Source organism: Pholcus phalangioides, unplaced genomic scaffold (assembly GCF_987345545.1).
Source record: "Pholcus phalangioides strain wild (caught in Gottingen) unplaced genomic scaffold, Ppha-v1.0 ptg000010l_1, whole genome shotgun sequence".
NCBI lineage: Eukaryota > Metazoa > Arthropoda > Arachnida > Araneae > Pholcidae > Pholcus > Pholcus phalangioides.
In genome coordinates, this window is record NW_028301603.1 from 40,480,067 (window position 1) to 40,497,496 (window position 17,430).

Below are 17,430 nucleotides of genomic sequence, written 5' to 3' on the forward strand. Positions count from 1 at the left end.
AGGATTTGTTGTGAGGAGCAGCAACAATTTCAAATCAATCGCGACACTTTTTCAGGACTTAATTGCTCCCGAAACTAGAGTACTGCACTGTTATATGGAGTCCTCAAAACAACCTAGACTCACTGATTCTAGAAAGAGTCCAGAACAGATTTCTACGTTACATGTTTTACGGGCAATTTCACGTCTACATCAATGGCGTAAGTACAACTGAACTGCGACGTTTTTTTTCTATTTCCAATCATTGGAATGACGAAGATGTTACCTTCGCATTTTGTATAAAATTGTCAATAATATAATTGATGACTGCTACCTTCTTCAACCTGTTGATTTTTCTGTGCCAATTGGAAATAGGCCTGTTCGGCGGACTTTTCGCCTCCCTAAACCCCGAACAAATATTTTACGACAGTCACCTACTTTTGAGATGTGCAATATACAACTTATATATATAATCAGTGTGCGCGTGCGATGTGAAACCCGATATATCCAATTCAACTATAAGAGCTTTTCTTAAAAGTTATATATGTGAGTATTGAATATTCATGTTATTATACTTTTCCATATGTATTTCTGTTGTTCCACTCGTTTTTGTTTCTTGTAGTTTGTTGTATTTGTGTTTTGGTATTTTTCTTCTCTTGTCCATCTCTGTAATTGGCAATCATTGCCTGTTGAGATGTGAATAAATGAATGAATAAATAAATAAATAAAATGGCCGCGACCTAGGTAGAACTAGATAGAACTTAATTTTAATATTATACCAAGAAACCTAGAACATGTATGTTTTAATTTATACAAAAATTGCCACGTTTTTAAGACAAATAAATTCAATTGGTCGAATGGTCGACGCGTTTCGGCTCTTCAATGGAGAGCCGTCATCAGGACCTCGTGGTCAGAAATTCACACGAATGAGTCGTGGAGGAGTGATGTTTACGTCTGGTCGTCCGAAGAGTTCGCCTTTGTATTTGCTGCGTCCGAATGGTCTTTGGATGCGAATTGGGGAGCCATCTGTTGCAAAGTGTTGAGAGTTTTGTCACGACTGAGGTTAATAAAACCTGTCCAAGCTGACGAAATAGGTGGCTTGTTTCTTCCATCGTTAACGAGGAAATTCTGGCATGTTCTGATGAAGTATCCCTCGAGAAAATTCAATTCAGAATTGTGTGTTGCTTTTTTAAAAACGAACGCTTTATCAAAATCAAAATAATGTGAACATTGCCAACAGTGATTATTTGTCGTATTAACATGGTTGTTACTTGTCTTAAAAACGTGGCAATTTTTGTATAAATTAAAACTAGGCAAAGTTTGTCATTTTTGTGATAATGTATGTTTTAAATCGGGATTAATCACACTATTAAAGTTTGATATAAAATATTTTATAAAATTTTAAAAATCCAACCAATACAGCCCATAGGTTACATTTGAGCATATGCAACCGATAATCTTATTGGTTGAATTTTTCAAATTTTATAAAAGTACTTTTAGAAAACTTTTGTAGTGTAATCCCGGAATATAAGAGCCTTAACAAGATAAGAAAAAAGTCACGAAATCTCAACATCCCGAGATAAACCGTTTGGGTGCAATCGCATGGTCAAAAGACCGTCTGCGGTCCAAATTACCGCTCCAGTCGTTCTCGTGTCAATGTAATGCCCCCTCAAAATATACATTCGAATTCATTATCGCACCTACGTATGAACAAATATATATAGACTTTATTGTTACAACGAATAATTTTACATCGACATACTTATGCTGAATAGCCCGCTCGGATAAGTATGACCGCATTGTCCTATTTCATTTTTGGATAAGCATTTCACCTCTGGGAAGAGCTCGATCGTTCCGATCATCCTTCGCTGAAGGTAGACGCGATACTCTCTGGATGACACCCTGTACACACACACACACACCAATGGAATTTGATCAGTGATCGCGATGATGAACTAACTCTCAAACGAATCCCTGTACCAACGGACGCGTAAATGCGTCTGGTTTATCGTTTCGGAAGCTCTATCTGACCGTTTTTCTCCGTTTGGTCTTTGCTTTCATAGGTGGATGGTCTCCTACGCCTGAAAGAAAAATAAAACGTGCCTGTAATTCTCTTACACATTAATAAGTGAGACCCAGAGTCGCTCTTAGGGGTGTGCGGCAGGTGCGGTCGCAACGGGCTGCGAGTTTTCAGGGTTGTTAAATTTGCAATTTTTATCAATTCTGGAATTGTTTATTCAATAGCTTTCTCTTTTTTTTGAAATTTCGCATTTTCATGAATTCTCAATTCCCACCAATTCTGGAATTATGAATTTTAATCTCTTTTCCTGAATTTTCATCAATGTTGTAATTTTGAATTATTTAAGATTATTTCTTTCATTTATTCTGAAATTATTTTACTCATTTACTCTGAAATTATTTTACTCATTTACTCTGAAATTATTTTACTCATTTATTCTGAAATTATTTTACTCATTTATTCTGAAATTATTTTACTCATTTATTCTGAAATTATTTTACTCATTTATTCTGAAATTATTTTACTCATTTATTCTGAAATTATTTTACTCATTTATTCTGAAATTATTTTACTCATTTATTCTGAAATTATTTTACTCATTTATTCTGAAATTATTTTACTCATTTATTCTGAAATTATTTTACTCATTTATTCTGAAATTATTTTACTCATTTATTCTGAAATTATTTTATTCATTTATTCTGAAATTATTTTACTCATTTATTCTGAAATTATTTTATTCATTTATTCTGAAATTATTTTACTCATTTATTCTGAAATTATTTTACTCATTTATTCTGAATTTTCTGAAATTATTTATTTCGTTTATTCTGAATTTTCTGAAATTATTTATTTCGTTTATTCTGAATTTTCTGAAATTATTTATTTCGTTTATTCTGAATTTTCTGAAATTATTTATTTCGTTTATTCTGAATCTTCCCAAATTCTGAAATTATTTATTTCGTTTATTCTTTTACATGGCTTTCATTTTCTTAATTTCCCGATTCTCCTCTCCCGCAGAATGTGTAAAATCTGCGCTAAGGGGCACCGAATTTGTTGAGACGCCTCTCGCCCCGCTATCCTCACCTGGCCTCGCGTCCGGAAAGGGCGGCCCTGGTGAGGTCAAGAACCATCTTTCAAATATTTGAATATACAGTGGAACCTCTCCATAACGCCATAACGGACATCCGTGGGACTGGAAATTTTGTCCTCTTACAGAGGGGGGGGGGAGTGTCTGTTATAATAATTTTCTGCATTTAAGCTCTGTGTCTTTGGACCAACGGAACCGTCCGTTAATTGGAGGTGCCTGCTAACAGGGAGTGTCCGTTATGGGAGGTTTCACTGTGATTTTCTCATAGAATGACTGTAACTCTGCTATGAGAAATTGAGATGATATTTTGATTCGTAAGTATGCACCATAGCTTCTGACTATCGTGATAGGAAACCAGGGCTGCGGATCAGGCGCCCGAGTTGCGTACTGGTAAGATGCTCGTCTGCCATTGTGAAAGTCGCTATCAGATCCCAGGTTCCAACCGGGAGAAGAATATAGATAATAAGATATATTTCCTAACGAGCTTCAGGTGACCACCGACAGATGGCGACTCAAATGGCAGTAAATTGCAGTATAACGATATGGCTGGGGATAGCGTGTGGTGAAGTAGTAGGGCCGCGAATCAATCAGGCCCCCCCCCAAACTGTTCAAGGCTTCCACTAATTCCGAAATTATTACTTTCATTAATTCTGCATTTTCTTTCTGTTGTACAATTACTCTTCTGGTTAATTTTGGATTTGGCAACTTTACTTGCCTTTCACAATTTTTTGCTGAAATTGGAAAACTTGACTTGCCCTTTGAAAATATCCCCCCCCCCTAATTAGCAACTTGCATTTGAAAATTTTTTGGCGATAATTTGCGACGATACCGCATGTGGATTAGGACTTTCTATTATTTTTATTAAGTAAATATGGTCAGCCTTATTGTGGGGTATGAAGGGCCATCATTTCAACTTTTTCTGGGGGGGGGGGGCAAAGCACATGTACTCAATGTATGTATCTATATATATATATATATATATACCATTTTTAGTGTATTTTCAAAAAAAACCCTGCCCCCCTCCTAAATGACGGGCCTGGGTTATGTATCGATACTTTTTACCGGAACACCTTTTCGGGCCGTAGTTTGCCCATCGGCAGGCTAAGATAACGATAACGGGACGTAGCTACGATTAGCCACGGCTTACCTGTAGCAACTGAAGAATTTCTGGTTCAATCCGAAAGATTCTGCGTCCAGAACCGTCTGAGGCAAATTCTCGTTTAGTGTCTCCGGCAAAAAAGCGGACGCAAATCCAGCCGTGATGTTGATGAATGCGATGATGACGAAGGGAATGTATTTGCCGTATTCGGCCTGTAAGAGGAAGAGTCGGAATAGTGTTACCACACATTTTGGTTTCCAAACACTGAAACTGACGAAATTAGTTTGGCGAAATACAAGTTGAGCAGAAAAAAAGTTTCGTCAAAAGTTCATAACGGCAGAGCTGGACAAATCCCAGGAGGCACGTCGTAAAACTGGTATTGGTACTTAAACCTCTCTTTGGAAATTTACTGAATTGCACACTAAATATTTGCAATTTATAGCAGCATATCTGCCAACACGAAAGAGGGTCACTATACCTTAAAAAGAAGCATTGTTTTGGACTTTCTTAGTCGGGAAAATTTTTTCCGGAGCCTACAATTTTTTTCCTGCGTTTAGATTTTTTTTTTTTGCGATTTGTCCAGCCCTGCACGATGATATCATTAATTCATTAATTACACAAATTCAAAATCTCACCAAGTAAACGATGTAAGGCACTGCGATCATGGTGATTACGGCGACGGTTCCACTCAGGCCCATGCCTTGAGAACGCACGGGAGTCGGGAACAGCTCCGAGCACTGCTGGTACATCGCCATGAAAGCTGCTCCTGCTCCGAATTTACCGATCAGAGACACCACGACCCCAGCTGCATCCAACGGGGGAAAAAATGCATTATTTGACGTTTAAAACATTATAAAAATTGTAAAAAAACAAACTACAAAACATTTGATTTTTAAAAAAATATGAAGCATAATGAGTGATCTTCGCATTAATGATTTGAACAGTATCATCACAAAACATCACTGGTATACAGACAATCGACTGATTAATCAATCTTTTGCGTCTGCCAAGTCTCTATCAGCAACAAGATGTAGAGTGGGGGGTCTTCAACCTTCCAGGTAATGTGGAACAAAATTTGAATCCCGCGGGCCGCCACACCAAGTCATACTGAAGTATTTAGAATTGTAAGATGAGATATACAGATTCGGAAAGACTTGGTATTGCGTTCAGTAGTGTTAACGGATTCGCCAGGCACGGCTGTGAGTTAAAATTGGTCCCAAATAATTGAAAATTTTTATTCGTGTGCGTTTTGAAATCATGTTTTCTTTCATTTATTACGGAACTATTTCTTTCAGTAAATCTCGAATTATTGCTTTCAGTAATTTCTTCAGTTAATCTAAAATTATTTCTGCAATTAATTCTGAAATTATTTCTGCAATTAATTCTGAAATTATTTCTGTAATTGATTCTGAAATTATTTCTGTAATTGATTCTGAAATGATTTCTTTCAGTAATTCGGAATTTATTTTTGTAATGAACTCTGTAATTATTCTTGTAATTAGTTCTGAAATTATTTCTATAATTAATTCAGAAATTTTTTATGCAATTAATTCAGAAATTTTTTATGCAATTAATTCAGAAATTTTTTATGCAATTAATTCAGAAATTTTTTATGCAATTAATTCAGAAATTTTTTATGCAATTAATTCAGAAATTTTTTATGCAATTAATTCAGAAATTTTTTATGCAATTGATTCAGAAATTTTTTATGCAATTAATTCAGAAATGTTTTATGTAAATAATTCTAAAATTATTTCTTTCAGTAATTTTCTCAGTTATTCCGAAATTATATCTGCAATTAAAAGTATTTCTTTAATTCTTAAATTATATCTGCAATTAAAAGTATTTCTTTAATTCTTAAATTATTTCTTTAATTCTTAAATTATTTCTGAATTAATTCTTAAATTATTTCTGAATTAATTCTAAAATTATTTATGTATGGATTCTGAAATTATTTCTTTCAGTAATTCTGAAATTATTTCTTTCAGTAATTCTGAAATTATTTTTGAATCAGTTCTGATATTATTTTGGTAAAAAATTATAATTTATTTCTATCACCAAACCTGAAATTATTATTTTTTGAGTAATTCTGGAAATATTCCTTTCAATAAATGTGAAAAATTATTTCTGAAATTATTTCTTTCAGTAATTCTGAAATTATTTCTTTCAGTAATTCTGAAATTATTTCTTTCAGTAATTCTGAAATTATTTCTTTCAGTAATTCTGAAAATATTTCTGTAATTAGTTCTGAAATTAAATAAATTTGATTTTATTGATTGTTTGAATTGTGCACCTGTGAAGTTAGAGCCTACTGGCCTTCGGCCGGGATTACACTGTAAAAGTTGTGTAAAAACCCTTTTACAAAACTTGAAAAACCCAACCAATGAAGCTCATAGATTACATTCGAACAAATGCAACCAATAATCTTATTGGCTGAGATTTTCAAATTTTATAAAAGAAATTTTAGAAAACTTTTACAGTGTGATCCCGGCCTTACACAGGTTTTGCATATTCAATAAATAAATAAATTAAATTATTCCGATACCAAATTCGAATTTATTTATGTCTATACAGGGTAATATAACGGATTAATAGCGTTAATATCAATGAAAGCGGGCTTAATCGACTTGTTTCTCAGCCATTTCATAAAATGACCGGCGAGCGTCGGCGAAGGTCTCGGAGGGCCACATTTGACCCGCGTGTTAAGCGTTGAAGATCCCGGATGTATAGTTTAATACAACGAGGGAAGACGTGGTAAATGACCTGGCATGGCCACGACGGAGGTCTCACCCGAGCTAACAAGCCAACTAGAAAGACGTGGTCCAGGACCTGGTTTGGACACGGCGGAGGGCTCACCCGAGCCAACAAGCTAAGGAGGGAAGACGTGGACCTGGCCTGTCCAACGCGGAGGGTTTACACGAGCCAACAAGCCAAAGAGGGAAGACGCGGACCTGGCCTAGCCACGGCGGAAGTCTCACCCGAGCCAACAAGCCAAGGAGGAAAGACGTGGTCCAGGTCCTGACCTGGCCACTGCGGAGGGTTCACACAAGCTAACGAGGAAAGACGTGGACCTGGCCACGGCGGAGGGCTCACCCGAGCCAACAAGACAAGGAGGAAAGACGTGGTCTAGGACCTGGCCTACCACGGCGGAGGACTCACACGAGCCAACACGCAAACGAGGAAAAACGCGTGGTCAAGGACTTGGCCTGGCCACAGAAAACAACAAAGGGCTCACTAAGACATTATAAGAGCTCATCGATATAAATGTTGTATAATAGAAATTTTTAAATCTGTATATATACCTTTTTTTTTCAATAATGTATTTATATTTCATGTACTGTATTTTATATGCAAGATAAAGCAACCGACCACGCCTAGGCCCTTCCCCCCCCCCCGTCATTCAGGGCAATGGTTAAAATTGACAATGGTCGACAGAGCCTGGGCAGTGCACGGTATAAATGAAATGTATAGCTTAATATACCGATTCAAGATAAAATAATTTTCAAGTCCAGAAAAAATTATCGCCATCTGTTGTGCAGGTAATGTTGGTTTTTTATTAAAAATTTTTCCGGGAAAAAATTTATTTGAAAAACTAAAGATACAAATTTGTTGACTACGCGTTAAAATAATGCAAATTTAGTTAATTAAATGAATTTCAGCTTTTGTGTATCGGAATTGCATCAAATCGTTCCATGTCGAAACAAGTCATTACAATACATAATAAAATTAATAATTAAAATATAGATTAGACTCCAGCGTCGTATAATTTGATGTGTGCATGCTGAGTCTCATGAAAGAGACTCCTAATTTTCCCTAAATTCCTCAGCGTTTCTCAAAGTGTGCGCCGGTGCTCCTAGATTCACCGCGACTAATATGATTTGTGTGTCTATCATAAGTGAAAACATCTACTAAAGTATTCTGGGGAGCATCGGGGGGACAAAAGTTTGAGAATTACTGCTATTAACCCGTTGCAGTCCAGAGGTTTTTCGGCACTTCTCAGTGAACGTTGGTACAGTTCGGAGTTTATAGCGAGCGCCTTCCCGCAATAGGGGGGGGGGGCCCTGAATGTTTGTCCGTCAGTGGTTTTTGTATGGCTTTTAAGCCTTGCTGAGAAGCCGGATTCACAGAAGCCTTCCTATTATCGCAAAGAGCCGTTGTAATCCCGAAGTACCGTTCTTTTCTGATGCGGACCTACAGAGCCACCTTTAGGGGCGTGCGGTCGCATCGGACTCCGCAGTTATCCTGATGGAAGGGAAGAATATACATAATATTAAACATATTTTAAATTCTGGGATTTTTCCTCTCAAAATTATTCTGGGATTTTTCCTCTCAAAATTATTCTAAGATTTCATCAATTCTGGGATATTTTCATTCATTAATTCTGGATTTCCGTCAAGTACGGAATTATTTCTCTCATTAATTCTGAATTTTTTTCCACTCATTAATTCTGAATTTTTTTCCACTCATTAATTCTGAATTTTTTCCACTCATTAATTCTGAATTTTTTTCCACTCATTAATTCTGAATTTTTTCCACTCATTAATTCTGATTTTTTTATCTCTCTCAATTATGGGGTTACTTTCATTAATTCTGATTTTTCATTCGTCAATTACGGGATTTTTTCTCTCATCAATTCTGAATTTATCACCAATCCTGCGACTTTTTTCTTTGAGTAATTCTGTATTTTCATTGTTATTAGATATATTTTTCAGCATTCATGCATATTTTGTGGTAATGCACGAATCTTTGGATGTCTATTCCCCTACCCCACAGAAGATTTGGGGTCCTATGTCTAGGTGGACTCGACATAGGACCGCAAAATGTCGATGAAATTTGAAAATTTAAAAAAGATTCCAATCACATATCGGAGAACTTGAACTCCAAGGTAAACCTGAACTCTAAGGAACGTGGGAAATTCTAGAATAATTGGCAGAGTAGAAGTTGGGTAATCGAATTCAACTTACAATTCGGTACAAAAGCCGGAATGAGGCACACTATCCCGGTCAAGTTCAGGGTCCACACCGAGCACCAGCGACGGCCGAAACGTTGCATGAACCACCAACTGATCAAATAACCGGGTAGTTCGACGATTGCCAACAGGAAAAAGTTGATGAATTCGTTGCCGTCCAGGTTCGACGCATTGATTTGCAGGCCGTAGTATGCGGCGATGTCGGCGCAGCTGGAAAATTAAAAGTCGAAAAATGGTGAGTACTTGGCACGAATGAATGCCATAATTTGATTTTGAACGTTTCGAATAGGCATCGCAAGTACAGGATGATCGTAAAATAACTTTGCCGTTACACGAGTGCAAAGCGGCCGCAAAAATAAACGGATGTGAATGAAATTCAAGATGTAGGTGTTTCGCTGGAGAATGAGTAGAGGAAAAAAAAAGCATAGCTCCCCCTATAGGATGCGGTTACAACAATAAAATATCAAAAAATTCAAAAGACAGCACTTCTTTTCATACATTGCAAAGTGATCGTTGACATGGCACCTGTAGCACCTTAAACGCCGGCGCAAGACGCTCACAAAGAAAAGATCTCACCACGGATTGGTGCGCTCATGGCCCCTACAAAGGTTGACAGGGCTCCAATCCTGTGATCCGTGACAATTACCATCATATTTTGTTTTTTCCATGCTAAAAATAGAAGGACCCGTGAAAAGTCTGGCTTTGAAGGCCCACGAAATATTCCAGACTCGGGGGCCATGCTCCCAGAATAGTCTAACAAAGAGCCGTTTGAAACTTCGATCAGGCACACATCTACTTCGGTGGCTCACCAAGCTGACAAAGGGTGGTGCGCCCCTAGGAGCAGCCGCGCACACTTTCAGAAACAGTGCTGTACGTCCATGCCGTCACACCTCCATTCAGGTTCCCCGAATAAATTATTTTCGAGACTGGGTATCTAAGGGGGAAGGGGGACTGGAATGTTTTTGAGACGGCCCTGTTCATGACTCACACAAAAGTGGGGCTGACAGGGCTACAGCCCTGGAACGACTCTTTCATCAATTTTTTTCTCTTTTCACACTACAAATTCATTATAATGGGGCCGGTTAAAAGTCCGGTCTTGGGGCTCACCAAAGATAGGCCTGGTGGCCCTGCTGAAGGATGTGGGAGCCGTAGATGCGCTAACCACTTAGTGAACTTTCGGAGGCAGAAATTCGATCTAAATTGTTTCCATATGTTTTTTTGTCTGCGTCTGGTGCCGGCGTTTACCTTGCTACGGGTACGGTTTCATCACCACTCATACATACTTACTGCGCCGCTCACTTTGCAATGCATAAAAGTAAACGTTGCCATTTTAGTTTTTCGAAATTTTGTCGCTGTAACCATAACTGCGGAAGCAATCAACGTTTTTGTCTTTCATTAATTCTCGTGCACAATACTTTGAAACACCAATGTCTAAATTTCATTCACATTCGTTGATTTTTGCGGCCCTCAAGGGGGAATCACATATCGGTGAAGTTGTTTTATTACCACCCTGTATATACGAACCTTCTATCCAACGAGCCTTTTATCCATTCTCGATCATTTTAACATAATACAACATTTATCAACCTTTCTGAACCTAAGGACCAACCAGTAAAACGTCAGAAACAATTTTATGGACCACTTGTGTCCCGTATTACGGGTAATTTCTAATTTTGGTTCCGATTTTTTTATACATTTGTACCATTTTTTAAACGACGCTTTTAATTGAATTTGTAATGTTTATAAAAGTCGTGAACAAACAGCGTTTCCATAACCACAGTGTATAAATTATTGTTTTATGATAGTTATGACAAAAATATAGATTTTTATTTCACTTAATTGTCAGGTTCAACGTTTTTTCCCGCAGTTTTTCAGCAATTTTAGTAAAAATTAGTGATTGTGCATACTTCCGGAAACATTTTTCGATGGCAATAGGCTATATCCCGTATTTTATCCTATTTAAGATTCCAGTTTACCTATTTTTCTCAATGAAATATGGTCATCGGATCATTTGAATATTTTTTGTGAAATACATCATGGCTACTAAGATTTGTGTAACAGTTCTTTATCCCCCTTCAGCGAGTTTAGAAGTAGTTATAAAATTGCATATAAGGCAATAAATTTCATTGTTTTCACAAAAAATTTAATGATATCCCATATTTAGGATCGTAACTAACTCCTTGCATCTTTCGTGATGATGTATAGCGAACCTAAATATGAATTCATATTTTAAATTGAACCTATATGGGTGTTACTAATATCAATTACAACGGTTGAATAATTTTCCATTCAGTGAGAATTAAACTATCGAGTCTGCCTGCGGACGATTCATGCCCTCGTCGCGGACCATAGGTTGAGAAACGCTGACATAATACAATTCGAGATAGGAACGGTGGTTACGTTTTATTAGCCGAAACAGTATTTACAGTATTTACATTAGAAGTACACACATTGAAAATGTATGGAACCACTTGTATTTTGAATTAAAATAAGATGACGTCTTATAAAATGTCTTATCTCTTAAAAGATAGATTGCTAATTATATACTCACAAGAGATAAGTCAGTATGAAGAAGTGCTTTCTGAGTTTCGGGTACTTGATGAAAACTATTATCGAAGTTTCTTCCTCTTCGCCGGATTTTTGGAGCTTGCTTTTGGTTCTTTCACCGAGCGCCTGTAATGGAACCGAACAGAAGACATTAATGACGCTTAAGAACATAAGATGCACTGTGGTATATACAGGGGGTGTATTATGGGTTATTAATTCTCAAAGAATTAATCAAATCAATTAGGTTTTCCGTTTATATCCGGAAAGTCTATTGGTTTTTCCCTGGATCTATCTAGAAAATATATTGATTCTGATTTGTATATATCCAGAAGTCTATTGATTTTGATCGGGATGCATTCAGAAAGTCTATAGATTTTTGATATATCCAGAAAGTCTATAGATTTTTGATATATCCAGAAAGTCTATAGATTTTTGATATATCCAGAAAGTCTATTGATTTTGAATATATATAGAAAATCTATTGATTTGATGCATCGTGGGCCGTGAAAAAATCATTATTCATCCATTAAGGGCCATTCAAGTATTACGTAAGCAGATTTTCAGCCATTTTGAACCCCCTCCCCCCTTGTCAGCAAAAGTCAGCAAAACACTGACCACCCCCCTTCCCCCGTCAGCAGCTTGGAATATTTCATATCTTCAAGAAGGGGTGGTTGATGACGTAAGAAACCTTCAAACCCCCCTCCCCCCTTGTCATCAAAAGTCAGCAAATCCGAAACCCCCCTTTCCCCCCCCCCCCGATGCTGACGTAATACTTGAATGACCCCTTATATACAAATATTTATCTAGAATAGAATAGTAATTCTCATTAGAAAATTATATAATTACCTTCAGTTCCGTTTTTAAGTAAGTCTCGTCGATCTTCTTCTCGTTCTTCCTGGCGATTTTCGCCATGATAGCCGCCGATTCGTCGTATTTCTCGCGAGCGAGGAGCCATCTTGGAGACTCTGGAAGCAATCTATACAAGCCAGGAAACAATTAGATTTATTACTATAGAGAATTATTGTGCTCTTACACGTGATTACGTGTATAATCGAGAAAGTTATTCTCGGGTAATAATGAGGTTGCCATGAGCAGGTGCAGTGTCATGGAAATTTATTCCTAGAGGAACTAGGGGTTTTCGAAATTTCAGGCATTGTGGGCCGAAATAAAATTTCTATGAAGCCCGATGTCCAAAATGTCATAATTACAGCGGTAGACAAAATTCACGCAGTGGTATATATATTATAGAAACCTTGGTAGTGCCTTAATGGATGGGCCCAGTAGGCCCCGGGGCTCCGACTCAAACAGACCACGCCTTTATTATTCGAGAATTTCATTAATTTTGAGATTAAATATGAATTTTTATTTATTCTGATATTATTTTTTCATTAAATATGAATTTTCATTAATTATGGAAATACACTCATGTCCATAAATTAAGGATAATGCCAGCTCCGGCAAATAAAGGTTCAGAAACAAAACAAACGTTACTTATTCATAAAGCCCATTTATTAAACAAAAGATAAAGAACAAAAACGATGGTGTATGTATGATACCATTCATAAAAACTACGATTTTTGCTCCCTGGAGCAATTGTAAAAAACATCTCCTTTACAAAAACTTACTATAACATGGTTGGTATGATGGTTAATACATTGTATGTCTCCCATGCGATGAAATACAGTCCATACAACGCCTAGGCATGCTGAGTATCAAATTATCGATCTGATCTTGGGGAAAATCACTCCACTCAGCAAGCAATGCTCTCCGAAGTTCCGGTACACATGTAGGAGGTGGTTGACGGGCTTTGACCTTTGAAGACCGCACACACCCCGCTTCCCATCTCATAGAGATATCGAAGCGTTCCCGAAGGGTGGGTGTATCCGGAAAGTTTTATTATAAAAACAAAACATTGTCGCCTCATACGAAGGCAACCAAAAAAAAAATAATATATATATATATATGAAGACGATCGTCAATCTAAAATCATATAACACGTGATTAAACTCGAAACATAAAACGCCAATCGACAATCGAAATTATAAACAAGATTATGCGATGATAGCCCTCCCATAAGAATCTTGCCATCGTCAGTTAATCGAATGATTGTCAATAATAAACATAAAATTTCGAATCGCAGAGTAAATCAGCTAATCACAGCCATCCATTGTCCAGCTCCCACATATCAGTTCGATTGTCGGTATCGGTCTTCAGTAGTGAATCGGTCGAGTATCGGTCCGCCGCCGTCTAGGCCGCAAGTTGTAAATCATCGCCTGGCTGCCGCTCTCTCGCGAGGGCGGGTGCGTGACGTCAGTAACTCCTCTCAGTCTTAACCGCAAATCGTACTGTCTCACCTGACTGCTGCACTCCCTTGATGGCACATACGTCGGGTCGGTGTCTCCTCTCGGTTCACGTGCTTCTCTGGTTTTGTCGTGCATATGGTGAACGTTCTGCTCCAGAAACCTGACAAGACCTATGAGGCGGTGAAAGTTCGTAGGACTACGAAGGGTCCTTATCTTCCAGGCTAAGGTATAAGACTCTGGCATCTTACCAAAGTGGAACTGAGCCGTCATTGGACACTGCGTCGCATAGTGCCAGAGAGATCCAGAAGCTCCACAATTACAAGCAGAATGAGTTGAGCGCTTAAACCGTTCGAAATAGACCGGAAATGGACCTTGCTCTGTTACCACTATTATCTTTTCTCTGGGCCAAACATAATGGTGCCAACGGACCCGTCGTTGGACTTTATAGGCGTCTTTGGCCGCATTATAATTCCAACTACATTGCCACGTCTTCAACAGATCCTCACGCAATAAGCGTTGACCAAAGCCCCTTGGCCATGGGTGTTCACCTGGAGTTTGAAGATTAGCGGTTTCCTTAGCAAGTTGGTCAGCTTGCTCGTTGCCAGCTACTCCAGAGTGCGCCTTCACCCAGGCCAATCGTATTCTTGGATTTCCACACAGGATGCGACGAATCTCTCTGACGTTGTAATACGGTGAACGTGGATTTTTTATGGCCCACAGACTTGATGCACTGTCTGAAAATATGAGCACTGGATGCTGTTCGGATTGCGCCCATTGAACTGCATGCAAAATTGCATATACCTCAGCCTGGAAGACACTGGTCTCAGTAGCAAGCCTTCTCATCCAAGATACTATAGACCAATATCTTCCAAACGTCTGTACACGGTTTGCCTTGAAACTGTGGTACCCGTGGCTGCAGATAGCTGACGAGACAGGTCGGATGCTGTGCTCCGTCTGCTTCTTTTGGCAGTTACTGCCGAATACCGGTCTTCATTCGGCGTTGTAACTCGGGGGCGACCTGCACTGTAACGTCTACTGACATTTCCGTTATCTTGGAATCGTTGCCAAAGCCTAGAGATGACACTTTGGGCAATTCCAAGTTCCTCGGATACTTCCATCTGAGTACGCCCACATTCCAGGCGGCCGATAATTCTACCTCGTAAAAAATCATCCACATGCGTCCTCTGTGTCATAACTATTCGCTTATGGCACTGAGCGCTTTACAGAACTCTTGTGAACAATTTCACTTCTTTGCCACCATTTCTTATGTACCCCCCTCTTACACTCTCGTCATTGTGACGCACTATCGGCATCATCTGGTGGCTTCCTGAAATTTGCATATCATTCTTGCAGATGTGTGTGATAATTCTAAAGGTGAAATTTTTACTTTAGATTTCGATTTCCGTGTGATTCTGAAGTATCCTTAATTTATGTACATGAGTGTACTTTTTCAATAATTTTGGGAATACTTTTCCATTAATTCTGGAAATATTTTCCGTTAATCATGAATTAATGTAAAAGCATATCTCATTGAGGTTTTTTTCCAGCTTCACTATAATTTCTATAACTAAGTAAGCCTTTTCGCCGGCGGGCCACTGCAAAAAGCTTCGAAAGGTACCCGTGACCCCCACGGGCCATAATTTGAAGATACCTGTCCTAGACGATGCGGTTATCATGCATTCATGTCCAGAAAAAAAATCATTCTGGTTATGATTATATTACTAGTCAATGTACAAATATATAGAAAGGCGAACTAACTTCCAATACACGAGGAAGATGGCCGTAACACTGCACGTAATCAGTCCAAAGACGACCCAAGTCCGGCTGAGCCAAGCCAATAACGGAAGCATGCACAGGCCAATCGTCCAAGAGGTGTTCGTTATTCCATTCATCCTCGCTCGTTTCGTCGGTCCGACAATCTCCAACACTGAAAAAGAAAACGAATCTGAAATTTCTGATCATAATTCTGTGTGAAATGACTTCGGTTGAATTATTAATTCCACAATCATATACTGCAAATTAATTATTAATTAATTAATTCTTCTTAGTTCGTCCCGGACTGGAGTGTGCCGTAAGGTTTTGGAGACCATACCTACAGAGAGACTTGGTTGAAGGGGTGCGGAGAAGAGATACGCGTGTAATTATTGGCACGAGGAGAGAGTTAATTTTTTGAATATGTTTACATTGGATGAACGCAGGTGTCGGGGAGATATGATCGAAGTGTTCAAAATTTTCAACGGGATGGGCCATGGATCATTAGTACACCGCCAATCGACTGTTTTAACAAGGGGACAGTATTGGTAAGGGACAATTACAGGACTTGGTGTCGCAGGAAGTTTTTCCTCTAATAGGGTTGTCAATAAATGGAACAGCTTACCCCCCAGAGGTAGTAAATGCTAGCACAATTGACACGTTTAAAAAGAAATACGATAAACATATTGGGGTAAATGGAGAAGCTCTATCCATACTTAGAATTAGACAACCATAAATATACTTTTTCTGAGCATTGTATAATATTTTATCATGTACATTTAGTATTTGGTTTTTATAATTGCATTTTTAATCGGGTTGCTGTATTTTTGAAATACACGAGGCAACATTTGTAATAGGTATCTTTTTCTCACAGCCACCTCGTTGCACATTTTGCTTGTTGTGGCTTTGTATTTGTATGGTGTATAAAACACTAATCAGACAAATAAATGAGATAGACCTACGATTTTGATTCATAACTTTAACAATATATGGTAAAATATAATACACGGTGGGCAAAAAGTCCGTGGGAACTTTAAAAATTCATAAGAACCGCAATGCGTTATCCCCTGTGGTGGTGGAACACACACTGCTGTAAAACGATTTGGAGGCATTCTGTTCGTTAATTTGAGTTCGTTCTTTGACTCGTGTACGTCAGCGCCATCTGTCGGCTGTTTTTTTGTTATTTTTCCCAGTCAAAAAATTCCCGTGACCTAGCGACGATGCTAACCTTGCAAACAGTTTTTTATTTCGGTTATTTTTCCTGTCTTTATGTATTTTTAAAGTTTCTACGGACTTTTTCCCTAACACGTATTGAAATTTTGTAATGAATCAAGTGATAGATTTTTAGAAATTGTGTTTAAAACTCAAGTAAAATGCAAAAAAAATAGGATTCTTCGTAAAACGTGTTTTCAAGTTTTTAATTCACCGACTACTTTATGTCGAAAGGCAACATTAAATTGGGTTTGACTTCAGTTTTAAGCGTTCTGTAAACAAAAAAAGGGCCCGTTTTGAAATCGTATAAAATGGGACTTGGGGATAAAGAGAAGAAAAACCAACCGAAATTTTTTGACAAAATGGCGTTTTCAACGTATTCGGATAGCTCAGTGTGTTTATTAACCTTCATTCACCCATGATCCGTGTAGACCATATCTGTTTCTCGTGGTCTCCCTTTAC

General features: G+C 38.1%; 1 protein-coding gene across 3 annotated transcripts in view; it reads right to left on the minus strand.

Moving 5' to 3' along the window:
* Nucleotides 1–1,683: 1,683 nt before the first annotated feature.
* LOC149081471 (carcinine transporter-like) overlaps nt 1,684–17,430 on the minus strand; it is an 86,066-nt gene continuing 70,319 nt past the window's right edge. For all 3 annotated transcript variants that reach the window (XM_089238395.1, XM_089238396.1, XM_089238394.1), the window contains exons 5-11: nt 15,763–15,931; nt 12,548–12,677; nt 11,706–11,827; nt 9,150–9,364; nt 4,821–4,990; nt 4,234–4,397; nt 1,684–2,057 (exon numbers count right to left, since the gene is read on the minus strand). In XM_089238395.1, coding sequence (XP_089094521.1) covers nt 1,982–2,057; nt 4,234–4,397; nt 4,821–4,990; nt 9,150–9,364; nt 11,706–11,827; nt 12,548–12,677; nt 15,763–15,931 — 1,046 coding nt within the window. In that variant the 3' untranslated portion in view covers nt 1,684–1,981. The remainder of the gene's footprint in view (nt 2,058–4,233; nt 4,398–4,820; nt 4,991–9,149; nt 9,365–11,705; nt 11,828–12,547; nt 12,678–15,762; nt 15,932–17,430) is intronic.